The sequence below is a fragment of the Meriones unguiculatus genome, chromosome 9 (genome assembly GCF_030254825.1).
Source record: "Meriones unguiculatus strain TT.TT164.6M chromosome 9, Bangor_MerUng_6.1, whole genome shotgun sequence".
Lineage (NCBI taxonomy): Eukaryota > Metazoa > Chordata > Mammalia > Rodentia > Muridae > Meriones > Meriones unguiculatus.
The window spans coordinates 27,617,139-27,632,500 of NC_083357.1; the positions used below are offsets into that span (position 1 = coordinate 27,617,139).

Here is a 15,362-nt window from a genome sequence, read left to right on the forward strand (position 1 = left end):
AAAGGAAGGCATTCAAACCATTTCACTTTTAGAGGGAAATTAACACAGAGAAAAATCAGTGTTGTTAAATTTAATGGACAATTAACAGAGAGGCTTACAGCTCACAGCCAACAGCATGGGCGTTTGCCACCTTTAGTGATTTATTTACTTATATCTTTTTGGTGGTGCTGAGGACTGAACAGGGCCTCATGCATGCCTGGCAAACAGCCTACCACCGAGGTACATCTCCAGCTACATGCCCTTGATCTGAGGCGAGCCTCTCTGGGAATCAAGACACTCCTCCCTTGCCCAAGAAGGTTTCTCAGACTCACTTTTTTGTTTGTGTTTCAGATGATAAAAACCTGAATGATTAGATGTGTTTCACTTTCTTAGCTAATTCCGACACTGAAGGGCGCTATCACAAATGTCAGCTGTGCTTTGCTTCCTGCCTACTGTTCTGGTGAGGCACATTACAGAAACCCAGAGAGCTCCTACTTCCCGCCTGGTGGCCTCTCCCTGAGAACTGGGAACACCGCTAACCTCACTATTGAAACCAAGTAAACTTTAATTTATTGATATTGTCGCTTTCATTTGCTTCTTACTCACAATGTGCAAATAGCTTCGCTTTTAACATAAATAAAACAAATGAACCTCATTAAGTCTAAAAAGTTCTCCTTGAGAGTTTACCTGCAAAGTCAGGTGATAAGACAAGGCATGGTCTTGACAGCAAATCCAAACATTTTTTTAACTGCCAGATTTGTATTCTTAGGGTATTGGTAACAAGGATGGTATTTGGCAAATTTGGTGAGAGATCCGCTGCCACTCAGCTTGTTAAAGACCACACGCTTAACATTAGTTAAGAAGCCACTTTAATTTGATGTCAGATAATTACTTTATCAAATTCTTTCAAACACCATTTTCTTCTCCATTTACTTTCTCAGTTCACCAGTAGTGACTGCACAGGTGGAGTGCTCAGAGAACAATCTGCGACAAATATTTTAGGGGAATGCTGACTTCTCTTATAAAGTATTTTTATTTTTTTGTTATGGTGTGTGTGTGTGTGTGTGTGTGTGTGTGTGTGTGTACATGTGTGTGAGAGAAAACAGGCATACATGTGCTATGGTGTGCATGTGAAGGTCAGAAGACAACTATTTTTTAAAATTTATTTTATTCACTTTACATTCTGGTTGTAGCCCCATCACTCTTCTCTTGCCCTCCAATTTCACCCACCCTCCTCTCCTCCTTGCTCCCCCCCGCCTCCCTTGCCTATTCCTCAGAAAAGGGGAACTCCCTTTCCGATCCACCCCAGCTTATCAAGTTGCTTCAGCACTGAGCCTGTGGCCTAGCAAGGCAGTTCTTCCAGGGGAAAGTGATCAAAAGCTAGCAAGTGAGTCCGTGTCTGATGCTGTCCCCACTTCCCTTACTAGAGGACCCACACGAAGCCTAAACCTTCCATCTGCTACATCTTTGTTGGGAGCCTAGGTCCAGTTTGTGCATGGTCCTTGCTTGATGCTTCGGTCTCAGCAAGCCTTTCTGGGCCCTGCTTAGTTGGCTCTGTTGGTCTTCTTATGGTGCTCCTGTCACTCCAGGTCCTTTTCTCTTTCCTCCCCCTTTCCCTCAAGAATCCCTGCTCATTGCCCAATGTTTGGTTGTGAGTCTCAGGATCTGTTTTGAGGCACTGCTGGGTAGAGCCTCTCAGAGGACAACTCTGTCAGACTCCTGTCTGCAAGCTTAGCAGAGTATTGTTCATAACGTCAGAGGTTTGCACTCTCCCATAGAAGACACCTTTGGAGAGTCAGTTCTGTCCTTCCACTGTGGGTTCTTGGAATTGAACTCAGGCTGTCAGGTTTGCGAAGTGAGCACTTTGGTCCATTATATCATATTACTGGCCAGGGAGCTGGTTTTTATAGAAGCAATATGCTTTTAGCAGGCTATGGTTCTCAAACCTGACCATGGCTCTCATCACCTGGAGGCCTTCTGGCAACCTAGATCATGTGGCTCCATCCAGAATGCTTGAATCGGTAGGTCTGGGATAGGATCTGAAAATACATACTTTTTTTAATGGGTTCTGTGGTACCACTGGTTTGGAAATCAGATGCTAACTGTTTATTCTATCTATCTATCTATCTATCTATCTATCTATCTATCTATCTATCTATCTATCTATCTATCTATCTGTCTGAGCCAACACAAACACCTCTTCTAGTGTGAAAGTATGCTTTCTTTTGTGCATGGCTTTTGGTTTGTTGATGATGGATGCTAGTTGGGGATCATCGTCAGTGTTGCCCACTTTATCCTTTGAGACAGAATTTCTCCCTGAGCCTGGAATTTGTCAGTTTAGCTGGACTGGTTGGCCAACCAGCAAGCCCCAGGGAAACTTTCTGTCTTCACTTGCTCAGTGCTGGCCCAGCTTTGTTTTCATAGCGTGCTTCATAGGCTGAGCCATTTTACCGAGCCCTTGCCAGGATGCTTTTGATCCAAGGTTCCTAACTTCTCCAAGATAGAGATGGACTCAAAAACAGAGAGTTTGTTTTAGTTGCTCTTCTCTTCCCAAAAGGGTATTTTCAGTTTCTATTGTCCCAGGAAAACAATGGTGTCTGCAAAGCAAATCACAATACGAGAGAGCTGCAACTGTCTCACTGAAGACAGCCTTTCATGCTCTCTGCCCTCCCCATCCTGGAGACATGGGGAGTGTTCTTTAATTTTCATAAAACAGCTTGGTGGCTTTTTAATTTCTCAATATTTAACACTTTGTGAATCACAAAGAAGAAGAGAAAAGGAGAGAATTTTAAGCATTTAATTTAAAAGTCCCAGGCTGGGATGTGTCTTCACGCAGAATGCCTGTCCAGGGAACTGGATGTCCCTTTTTCTTGTGCATGACTGTTCATCCCCTACCTACCAGGTTCTGGATTCTTAGGTACCCACCGCCTTGCTAACTGCCCTGGACACAGATGGACCTACTGGCCTATTATTAACACTGACGGCTTCCTTGAAGGCCTTCTACATCTCTCAGCCAGTGCGCATCTCAGCTGGATTCTGCAGCTCGGCCACCCAGATCCTCTCTTTGAAATTTCAACAGCAACTGAGCAAGGCAAGTTAAGAGGAAGCAGGTGGGATGTGCTGATCTCAGCAGATGGGTTTTGACCATATTGTTTTTACAGGCCAGTAACTTTGGCTTTATCCATCCTTCTGACAGCTGTGAGTTGGTCTTTCTGCAGGGGAGACTTGGATGGGAATTTTGAAAGCATGCAGGTCATTCAAATGCAGAACTCTGACCTGCTTCATACTCTTCTCTAGCTTCTTTGATTCCTTTTCCTTTCTTTATATTCTCTACTTCAGAGTTTGTTTGATACTCATGTACTATAAGTCCACATAGGACACATTTCTTCCTTCCTCACATCTCTGGTTTAAATAGAAGCTCTTAAGCCTCTAGATGATACTTTAGGAACACACACATGTACACACACTTGCATGTAAACACACACACACACACACACACACAAGATAAGCAGCCTCAGGCCTCTGGTTCCACCTAACTGCACACTGGCAAACCTCACTTCTTGTATATCATGATCCTAGGAACTGGAGACAATATGCAGGTCAAGTGTAGTCATTTTTGGAGCCTTGCGAAGACCGGAAGCTCTCCAACCTACAGGCCATCACTGGAGGCAGAAGTGGGCCTCGGCAGCGGCAGCAGACTATATCGCATCTGACATGGCTGGCATCTCCGGAATCCACCTTTCAAGTTTTCGGCAAACCATTTTCTCACTGTCCTTCACAAAGCTGACATTCTCGGCAGCATGATAGGAAAGATGTCACGTCGGCTGCTCTTCAAGTTCTTGTCACCGTGGTTAGCGCCAGTTCTGTCACCTTCACTCTCCTCACAATCTCCCATCTCGAGCCATGTCACAAATAATAATACATCCAGAACTGCATCTTTCTCTTTTTCCCATTTTCAGTTTTTTTAATCAAACGAAAGCCATCAAACCCAGTACTCATCCTTTGAGTTATCAGTGATGTAAACAGTTTCCCCTTACCACAGCGTTTCCAAGCTAAAGATGATTAGTTAATAACTGTCGGAGAATTAATTCATTATTATTATGTACTGGGCTTCAAGTGCAAAACCAGTGTTGATGCTGGAAATGACCAGAGCAGTACAGTCAAAGCCCTCGTTTTGTGTCGGGAACCCCCTGACCTCTCTAGTAGTTAAATTGTCAGCACACACCCAGGCAAGTACCCAGATACTTAGCATTTAATTATCTCCAGGACATGGCTCTAACATCATGTTGAAATCTGGGTTGTGAAACCTTTTAGAAGGTAAGATGCCTTTTCAAGAAAGTCAGGATAAAGTATTAATTCAAAGCATATAATGATTGATGTCTTCCCATAGTGCATCTATTTGGTGATTAAGTGCCAAATCCAGGTGTAAAACATATAAAACACATGAAATCACCAGAAGAGGAAAGCGCGTCTGGTCCCCAGCTCTGCATACAACCAGCTTTCAGCCTCCAATCAGTACCAACAAGGGCTAAAGCTCCAGCTGAAGAGGGAATATACTTTCATCTCCAAATGCAAATGTCCACATATGCTGGTGCAGGCACTGTAAACACGATATATTCTCTCTCTCCAAATGGATGCATGCCTGCAGGCCGCATTACGGATCCATGAAAATGTCCTTAAACAAGCATGAGAACTGAATCTTACTTGCTACTAAATTGTTCCAGCCTAGAAACACGAGCATTTAAAGGGCCAGAGCAGGACAGGATGTGTTAGGCATTCCTTGCAATGCTTCTTAGACAGGGCAATTACATCAGCTACTCAGATAGTTTTTGACTCTCTCTCTCTCTCTCTCTCTCTCTCTCTCTCTCTATATATATATATATATATATATATATATATATATATATATATATATATATATATATCTGGCCACTATTCATCCTTACATTTTTTTAGAGTGCTTTCTCTGAATTTGATTTGAGTGTGGAATATTTTTCTTTGTTTCTTTTGGGCAGTTAATAGATATAAATTCAAGAGAGCACCAAAACACCAGCCACTAAAAAGAGACACCCCCATTCCCTTGCTTGCTCTGCTAATGGCTTCTATAAACCTAGGTAATTATAATTTGTAATTAGGACTCTCATATCCCATAGCCACTGCTTCATTATGAAAGCCAGCCTTACCCCTTGCCTCTCCTTTCCTTCCAGCTCATGCCCTTTTCTAATTATGCCCTGATGGCCTGGGGCTCAGACACACTGCTAAAACAAATATATCAAAGTGTTTGTGTCACAAATGGTCAAACCGAAAGAAAAAAAAAAAGTAGTTTCAAAACTGTTACAAGTGGGTGTTTTAGTTTCTTGGGTTGGCTAACAGAAAATTTCAAAAAGAGACTTGGAGAGGGCAAATATTCCAGGGATGTCTTTTCTGACTTGTTTGCAGTTTATCTAAATCTGAAGTTAGGACTCTACCACATAGAAGCTCCATTTGACCTATTGTAAGCATAGGAGTGGTTGAAAAGTTTCCCCCACTGGACAGTGGAATGTGGATGCAACCAGAATGTAGGTGACAGTCAGAGTGGCTCATGTCTGATGTGGGTGCTGAATGAACAAAGTATCCAACAAGGATCGAAGAAATAACACAAAATATAGAAGAGTATTAATTTTACCAAGAAAGGGACAAGTTCCCCAAATCGGAACGTCATAGATTCTTCTCTTGGAGGAACAAGAGAAGAAGAAACGTGTTCTTCTATTTTGAGATGAACATTGAGAAGCTATGGATTTGACATTGGAGACGTAAGTTAGAGTTTGGAGTGGTCACAACAGAATATTTTTTTTAAATCACATCCATGTTCAAAGCATGTGACATCTGCAGACAGTTATGTACAAAAGGTTTTCCCCGGGGTGAGGATACTCTGTGGAATTTTAGGTAAGAGCTACCAATGGCACAGATTTCACAAGATTTCAAGCTGTTCCTGTGGAGGCAAGCTTTCTTCAGGAAGACAGTCACATGGTTTAAATGAAGTCCACAAGTCTAAAGAGAATGGGACGCTTACTTTATTTGAAACTTGTTTGGAATTTACCATCTCTCTTTTATGAATACTTCCTGTTAGGTAAATCTGGCTGTTTGGAACTTAGTGATGCTTCATCCATGCACAAAGCCAACACCTGCACAGAGCTAGATGTAAACCAGAGAATTGTTCATGTTCATTAATGTACTAGTTCTGTGTGTATCATAAAGTCAAGAATATAGGTCACTATTAGGCCCCACCCACACTTGTATGCTTCATAAAACACTGTGCTCAGGGCTCTCTGTAAGGCATTCCTGTACATACTTATGTAGATTTTATTTTGTTTTTTGGGGGAGGGGTACAATTAAAATACACTAAACATAATGTGTGTGTGTGTGTGTGTGTGTGTGTGTGTGTGTACAGAGGTAGAGATAAGGTTGAAAGAAAAAAAAACATGCAACTCATGCTAGGCAAGCATTCACCAAACAAACAATACATTAAAATAACCACCACGTGACACTAACTGAGTCAAGGACACCAGAAATAAGACAACTGTTGTAGTCAGTGGGAGAGAATACAGGGACCCCGCTGGGTGAATGCAGAAGAGTAAGTTCAAATCTAAACCCACAGGCTACACATGGGCTGTGAGCATGAACAGAACCTTAATTTAAATACATCTCCCCAGAAGATCTTTGGACTCATTTTCAGAGATGTTTTAGAATCCATGCCCTCTTACATCTGCCTGCAGACTCATTAATCTATGCAGCGAGCTGTGGATTGAGGCGGTTGGCATTATGGAATTTTTAATTGCTGATACAATGTACTTTCTATGCAGGCCATATGTGAAAAGCAGCAGTGGCATTCAAGAAATGTTAAATAATAATGTAAATGAGAAAAATTTCCAATCTCAATAATAAAGGGATCCAAGGAACATTGACGCAACTTGCAATCATCGGAGCTGTTTGATTGCCTTGTCACTGTGGGATAGTGACCAAAGTGATGCTAATCTAAATGTCATCTAGAAAGAATACTAAAAATATTATGGTGAAAATTAAGTACTGCAACCTTAGGAGCTGATTTAAAAATGAGACAAGATATAGCAATTTGCATCTGTGGATTTTGTGGTCGCCAAATGCAACCAGCTGAACACTCTCACATTTTCTTTTAGTTTGCTCTCTCTTTTGAGAAAATGGGTTTAGTTCTAAAGAGTTGGCCCAAACTAATATTGATTAAATTAGACTAAAAGTTTGATCTGTATTAGAATCACTTGAGTTCTTTTATTCATCGTGCTTAATTATCTCATTATTAAAATTTAAAGGTTCATGTAAGAATTCTCCAGAGAATTTTCGGCTGTAAAGAGGGTTCAGGAATCAGAATTATTTTCATTTCCTTGCCACAAGTGGTTGAAAAGTATAGTAATCCAGCAGCCATGATATCGACTATATGTGCTCTGAAGCTAGAATCATGGGCAGAAGTATATTGGATGCAGAGATTCCTGGTTCTGTGTAAGAACTGCTGGAGTATTTGGGGGTTGGACCAAATGCTCTATATTTTGTCAGACTCTTCCATGTGACTTAATATGCACACCAGAATATGAAAACTACTGCTTCTGTGGATCAGCACAAGTTATATTTAGAAATAGAGTCCATGTAAAGTAAGCAACAACAAATCCAAGGGAAAAAAGATGCATATTATCCCATCACTTGATTTAAAATAAGACTCCTTGACCTTGATGTTACTGTTTTTTGAGCCTCGGAACTACTGGGTATTTGATAACATACTCATGCCAAGCACAAATACCTCCAGACCTTGATAAAAATCTTTAGGAGGGAAAAACTCACCATCCTTAATCCTGTTAAACACACAGGAAAGATCCCATTGGGTAGTTCTTTATATGCCAGAAAATAGGCTCCAGTCCAGTGGGAGCTGTCTTTCAGCAGGTACTGTATGCTGATTCTGAGAGGTCTAAAAGCAGCACTCTGGACAGCTGCCGTGGTGACCCTTCCTGAATTTTGATTCTGACTGCAAGTTGCTGTTTTCTTGGAGGTAGACATGGACATCAGAGCAAAGACAAACAGGAGCTCTGCCTCACCTTCAACCTTATTTACTGCCAGGAGGGAGGTGAGTGACCAGATGGTACCATGGTTTTCCTTTATGCTCTCTATTAGCTCTGCATATTAAGATGCACAGTTTGCTGCATTCTCTAGAGAGCAAATGTTCCCATGGCCATTTGATCGTTCTATAAGGCTTAGAAATGGTCAGCAGATAAGTGAACTCTGAAGCATACATGATCCTTGCTTGGACTTTGTGTAACTTGGACATGTCTGTCCAGAATTGGAGGCAAGGAGAAGAAGAAGTACATAAGAAAAAAGTTGGAAATAGTGAGTAAACGTATGTAGGCTCAAGGGGAAGGCATCACTTTTCCAAAAAGAAGAGAGAATAGCTAAAGGTCAAGAACAGGACAAGATGGACAGCTTAGAACTTTATGCCTTGAAGATGACTTTGCTGTGTAAGTTGGTCTACTGACAGCCATTGGTTTAGTGATGGGCTTTATTTTGTGTGTTATCAGAGCTCACTATTTCAGATGGGTTTTCTCTTAACATATTATTGGGGAAATTAGAAAGATTTGCCTAATAAAGTTGAACCATAACAAATGTATAGGCTATTTAATGTTAACCCATCTTATCAAGGCATCAACCTACTGATTAGATATGATGACACAAAAAATATCTGACTTATACTTCTGTCTGCTTATTGCTAGGTTAGTCTTTCCAATACAAGCATGTTTAGAAAAAAAAGCAAATACCTCACTCATATATAGTCCCAATATACCATGTTTTGTCCTTTCTAAGATCTTTTATGAAGAATTGCACCTCTGAAAATCTTTAAAGGATACCGGTTTAAAGGATGCCTAAATTCTGTTGTTTGCAGCATGGGTATGGTGGCGTGGATACAGGGACAAGGGCAGGACAAAGGGGCTGAAAACACAAGCCATCGTACACATGGCTTCTTACCTTTTTTGCTCTTGACTTGGGTGGGCTTTAGACTCTTTTCTTTTTTTTGATTCTCTCCGTGAATCTTTTTTAGCCTCCGGTTCAGGAGAAGGTGGAGATTTGCCCCCGTGAAAGTCAGTGTTGGGTAGCAGCTCACTAAGATACACATGCATTTGTTGACTTTTTAGAGGGAGTGGTCGCATGACGCATGCACAGAGGGTGGCCAGCCATAGAAGAATCAAGAGCACATACACATGCGCAAACAAAAAGAAAGAAAAAGAAGAACGCATCAAAAAGCAAAAGCAAATGCATTCAAACTAAAATAAAAAGCAAAAAAAAAAAAAAAAAAAAAAGGGATGCAAAACGCATAAGGAAAATCAGAACTGAAAAGAAAATAAGAAATCCAAAACTGTTCCCACGACAAGATGTATAAACCTAACTGTGAATCAAGTGGCAGTCTTACAATATGAAACCCAGACAATGTGTATCATAATTCATGATGATGTTTACCAGGGAGTTTACAAAAACATTTCATTATTTTATAACACTTTCTTATTCAGTAACATATGTAGAATACAGTGTGACAACCCAGAGAATATAATGCAACTTCTCTCTCTCCCTCTATAAAAAATTCAATCCAAGAGGCTGTAACAGATAGTCATCAAAGTGTACATATTTATAAAAGTCAGAATTATGCATGTCCCAACCCAGGTATCAGAGTCTTCATGAGTATCTTTTATGCAAATAAAAGGTCATGTGTTGGGCTACAGAGCCATACAATAGAAGGTGAAGACAATTTGTTGTCGGTTAAAATATTCAAAGCTACAATGTTATTGTTATCTAGCTCTAAATGATGGAGTCGCATTTCATAAAAGTCTATCCATACTGGAGACAGGAAAAGCACAGAAAAAAAAAATCCCACAGATATTTCAGGGCTGTGTGTGTGGTGTGCAAAGATAAGGAAGGCTGGCACAACCCTGGCTTCAAAGCCAGGTAGCCTGGACTGGCTTCTTTCCTGTGGATTTCCCTAGAGTGACAACTTGCTCATCTGAGGCTTGTTTTCCAAAGCTACCCAGCTGTCTTCTGCTGCCTCCCCTGGCTGTCGGCAGGGAAGATTTGGAATATTGTAGACTTTTCTTTATACTAACGTGTGGCTACATACATTGAGATGGTAAGCTGGCTGTGGCAGCATGGAAATTTATTCCATGCCTCTAGAGCCAAATGGCAATGTTCTTAAATTATTTGATTCTTTGCATTATTCAGGACATGTTTTTTTCTTTTTTTTTCCCCCCTCCAGGAGCTGGGCAAGGTCTAAAGAAATAGAATGCTTAGTATAGAGTCAGGAGACTTGACATTCTGGTCTTGTCTATGAACCTAAAAACTGAGGGGGTTGGTTAGATTGCGATAGCCAAAGTTCTTCCCACCTCTGAGGTTATGTTCTAAGTGTTCCTGGCATCTTGGCTTCCAGCTTCACCTATCTTGCTTCAGCTCTAGCAGTGTGCTTGGCTTCCTTATTCACAGGACAGTAGTACATGCTGTTCCTTTTGCCTGGAACTACTCAACTCCTACACATGCTTCAGTTCCCAGCGCAAGCATCATTTCCTCAGGGAGGTCCCCCCTGCCATTCTGCCACTCCATCTGAGTCATGTTCCTTAATGAGGTCTACCCAGAATTTAATTCCTTTTCTTAGTGTGTCTTCCCTCGTTTGGTGGCTAGTTTTTATTTTTCATCATGTATACAGAATGCAAACCAGAGCCTGACATCGGGCAAACCAACACCAAATATTCCTGAAATGAATGACTGTAACAACACAGGCAAAATAATGACCAATTTCTTGCCACGTTTTGGACATTTTGTTGAGTTTTTTTTTTCTTTTTCATGAACATTATTTATTTATTAGGATTCTCGAAGAAAAAAAATGACTCGTGCAAAAAAGTCAATAGTCAATCAATAAAAAGATTGCTAAGCAGTAAGTAGTTTGAAATTATGTATGTATGTATGTGTGTATGTATGTATGTATGTATGTGTGTGTGTATGTATGTATGTATCTATCTATCTATCTATCTATCTATCTATCTATCTATCTATCTATATGTATATGTATATCAAAGACAGAAGAATATTCAGCAACACAGGGCCACCTATGACCCGAACTCATTGTTTTTGTTGAGTTCTTTGTGTTCACAAGTATCCTCTCAACATCATGAGAATATTGTCATTCCTATTTTATAGACCAGAAAACTATAGAGGATTTAATTACCAACTAAGGTCACTGATTAAGAAGAAAAAAAAAACAAAAAAAAAAAACAAAAAAAAAAATCCCAAGAACCACCCCCTCCAACAACGATTAGTGTCCAGACTGATTTAAATCAAGGGCTCCCCTAGAAGGCCTGTTTGCTATTTCTTCACAGTTGCACCAGTCGCTTAATGAAAGGAAAGTTAGCATGTCTCTCTTTCCCTTTCTCCCTCTCCCTCCCCCTCCCTCCCCCCTGCCCTTACCCCCTCTCTGTGGATGTGTGTACCCCTGGGTAAATAGGTATAGATGGTGACTTTGGTTTGACCTTTCGGGCAGAACTAGTCACAAAACACTGGAAGTTCCTTATGAATTTGGGAATACCTTCAGACTCATGCTTACCTGTTTCCGTGGACATGAGATGCGCAGAAGGCAAAGCTGTAGTGAAGAAGTGTGGGGTCAATCATGGCGCCATTTTCTGCCCGTTCTAGCAAGTCTCTGAGGTAGCAGAGGTGCCGATGACATCCTCGAACCCCATTTCGAGCACAATATTCATCTAATACAAATACCTGTCCGGGACTGAACCAGCCCTGTAGGGGGGATAAAGGAAAGGCTTTCTTTCAAATACAGGTTGCTTTCTGAAGAGCTGCTAGTATCAGGAGTGGCTATAGAAGGCACTGAAAAACAGCCAGTGTTAACTCTTTTGATGGTGTGCCAGTTGCCATGCCAGCATGCTGGGGATGCTCTGTCTTAACCCTCTCAGCAGACCATCCTGGAAGATGTCATCCCTGCCATGCAGGTGGGTAAATTAACTGAGTCCAGGAATGCCATGGGATTTTGATGTAATTGTTAGAGCTATATCATCAGCAAGCATTATGTTTCCAGAAAAAGAGAATCACCAGGGTTCCAATATGTATGTTAGAGGAGAATAGGGGTGAATCTGGGGCAGAGTCTGGCAAGGAAAATTTGTGATATAAATGCCTTGAATTGGTACTGTGCTTGACAACTAATGTTCAGTTGAGCCTTCTATCAAGTCAGTGAGGTAGAGAGGACAAGCACATCTTGTTTTTCAACACAGCAAGGGAATCTGAATTAAGAAGCTGCAATACACACTAGACTCAGCCCAGCTCTGTCTACTCCAGGCCCTTCAGTCTCCCTATCCTCAGACAGAAAGGAAAATTTAATCTGGTTTACATATAGACTAAACTTTGCAAATCTTTACACCTTAGAAGATTTTTTTCAGTACATCTTGAAATAAAGGTAATAACACAGTGCCTCAAAGAGTTAGAGCGGGTAAGTTTTCTAAGGATGAATCAGATTTCATTGAACAAAGAGAAGGGCTTCTCATGAGCTGGTTTACAGTTCTGCCCATCCCCTGCTCCCCCATAATTATTTGTTTTCCTGTATTTATTTGCTCACCATCAGGCCAGCCAAACTTTGCTATAAAAGAGAATCCAGATGGAATCTCTGACAATGTTTCAGCAAAATGATGGATAGAAAGCATTGCCACTGTTATGTAATGTAAAAGACAGGTCTATAGAAAAGCCTAGTGACTTAACATTGAGGGTCAATGTAGGTAGAGTAAAACCAAATTAGATTGTCTCATGTCCATGCTATCTGAAGCAAGAAATAAACCAATCTAGGCAGTAGTTTCTAAATTAGAAATTTGGGCTCTTTTAAATATAAACTACATTTTACTTTGAGGGTCTCTTGAAAGTTTTTTTTTTTTTTTTAATATTATTGCTTGGGATAGAAGGGACGAGAGGGAACAGTGAGGTGGAAGAGAGAGAGGCCAAAGGCGTTTGGGAGGGAGGGCTTTGCAATGCTCTAATCATGTATTAGGGATCCAGGATCTTCGACTGACAACACGCAGCTCAGAGATGCATCCAACGAAAGACGGCATCTTTCCTATTTCAAATTATAAGTTACTGCAGAGGGCGGGAGAGTAGTTGAGGCAGTGGGCTGCCCCTATAGGCAACTTCTTTGCCACTCCATCTGCTACCCCAAATGCTAAATCTTAGAGACAACACTGCTGTGAAAGATTAAAATATATTTTCTACGACTCAGATGACACCAAGTCTTTTGTAGATGCCAAAATAGCTGCTTTGAAAAGAGTTGAAGAAATATCAATTAGGAACTGAGTCGAAGACACAGAAAAATTTATGTATCCCTGCTGGTCGGTCTCCAAAACCAACTGAAAAAAAAAAAGACTGTAATAATGAGGGAAATGGAATATATAAAGATAGGGGATAAGGTCCTTTAAATTTCTGTTACTTTCAGAAATTCTGGCCCTAATTAATAGATTCAGGTATATAAACAGGAAAGGGAGCTGCTCTGGACCACTCACAATTGTTATTTTTTTAATCAGGACGATATTTTAAGCCTATATTGATTAATGAGAAACAGGCACCAGCATTTCATTCCTAGCTTACTTTAGGGGACACTTATTAATTCTCCTTCACAGTAAATTTCAGAATGGTAAAAATGATTTTCAAACACAGATGTGAGCAAAAGTCTTTAAAAAAATGCATCTCGAAGTGTTCACCAAGTGAGAAGAATTCCTACTGATTAGGGGTTGGTCATGTTGATGTGCACCTTCACGATTTTCATAAATAAAGTTAAAAATAAATAATAGTAGGGAATCTATTTGAAAAAAAAATGGACTTACAATGCAAGGTAAGGTTTATTGTTTGTTTGTTTGTTTTAAGTCAATGTGGTATTCCTTTCCAACTTGGCAAAGAGTCTCCAATGAAGAGATTCTAAATATGAGATAATGTGACATTATGAGCCATAGATTAATAGCTGATCCCACAGAATCTCACTTCTATTTTTAAGCTGATTTTTAACCTCTTTAAAAAACATACTATATCTTCAAGCACCAAAAAAGGGAATTTAAAATAATCATTCAGAATAAGAGTTTATGCTAATGTCAGCTAATTATGCAATATTAATGTTACATAAATATATTAACTTTGATGTTTGAAGTCAAGGAGAATTTGCCCTCTGCATAAAATCACTTGATCATTTCCCCTTCTTCTCTCCTGCCTATAAAGTGGGATTAGCAATATTCACATTTAAAAAACAAAGTCATAATTTAGAGTCTGCAGACAGAAATGAACGGAGTCTTGTTATGGTTCGGGCCTTGATAGCTGCAAACCCAAAATGTGTTTTCAAAAATTGGATAAATATATACCAGCAGCCCTTAAAGTGAACTGATTTTACTCAGGGTTTAAAACGGGATTTTAGGGAGTGTAAATGCCCTGCTGGGTAACTCAGCTTCTCTATGTCTACCACACCTTTAAAATTTTCTCTTCAAGGGTGAAGAAGATTCTGAGTCTGAGAGAAAAGTGCCACCCAAATAAACAAACCTGAATCCATTAGGCTTAATGGAGTGGAATGGATTAGCAACTGCTTCAGTCTTTAAAAGTGACAAAAACATTGCATTCCTTAATGAGCTAGGAGTACCAGGTATAGGATAGAAAGCATGGGGTACCTCAAACTCTACGACAATCAGACAATTTTTATAAGTTCATCACGAGCAGGCGCCAAGCTCAACCGCCCTCCTAGGAAGATTTCTCACGTAACAGCTGAACAGGGGGAAGCTAAGATGGAGTGGCTGGGGAATTGGCTATGTCTCTCGTGAACACTTCCTCCGACTTAGATTGATTCTTAGGTAAATAAAACTATTGCCACGCAGAAAATTAAAGACATGTTTATAATTGTTAAAGGGATTTTGCATGGGAGCAGGGAGAGCTCTGACATGAAGGTAGAGGGATATTTGGTTTTTCAAAAATGTCATGTTGCAATTGCTGTAGATCAAAGGATATACTTGCCAGGCAAGAATAGGAATCATTAAGTCTGTGATCCAAAGTCAGCCGCTGCACCATCTCAAAGAGGGAAGCGTGGTCAAAGTTACAGGGGTTGGAAGAGATAAATTCATCCATGCCATGCTTTTGAGCTCTATCTGCGTCTGTTCATTTACACATGTGGAGAGAGACACAATTTAGAGAAACACATCACAGTTGTTTTTTTTTTCTTTTTGACATTTCAGATTCACAGGATTCACTAGGCATTGTGAATATTAGCTGCCTCCCTGCTGCCCCCCCCACCAGTACCCCCATGATAGTCTTTGACCCACCCCCCCATTGTC

The 15,362-nt window shown here is 40.4% G+C and overlaps 1 protein-coding gene across 12 annotated transcripts in view; it reads right to left on the reverse strand.

The window, feature by feature from the left end:
* Cadps (calcium dependent secretion activator) overlaps positions 1-15,362 on the reverse strand; it is a 452,771-nt gene that overhangs the window by 119,254 nt on the left and 318,155 nt on the right. For all 12 annotated transcript variants that reach the window (XM_060390975.1, XM_060390971.1, XM_060390969.1 and 9 more), the window contains exons 12-13: positions 15,046-15,182; positions 11,615-11,802 (exon numbers count right to left, since the gene is read on the reverse strand). In XM_060390975.1, coding sequence (XP_060246958.1) covers positions 11,615-11,802; positions 15,046-15,182 — 325 coding nt within the window. The remainder of the gene's footprint in view (positions 1-11,614; positions 11,803-15,045; positions 15,183-15,362) is intronic.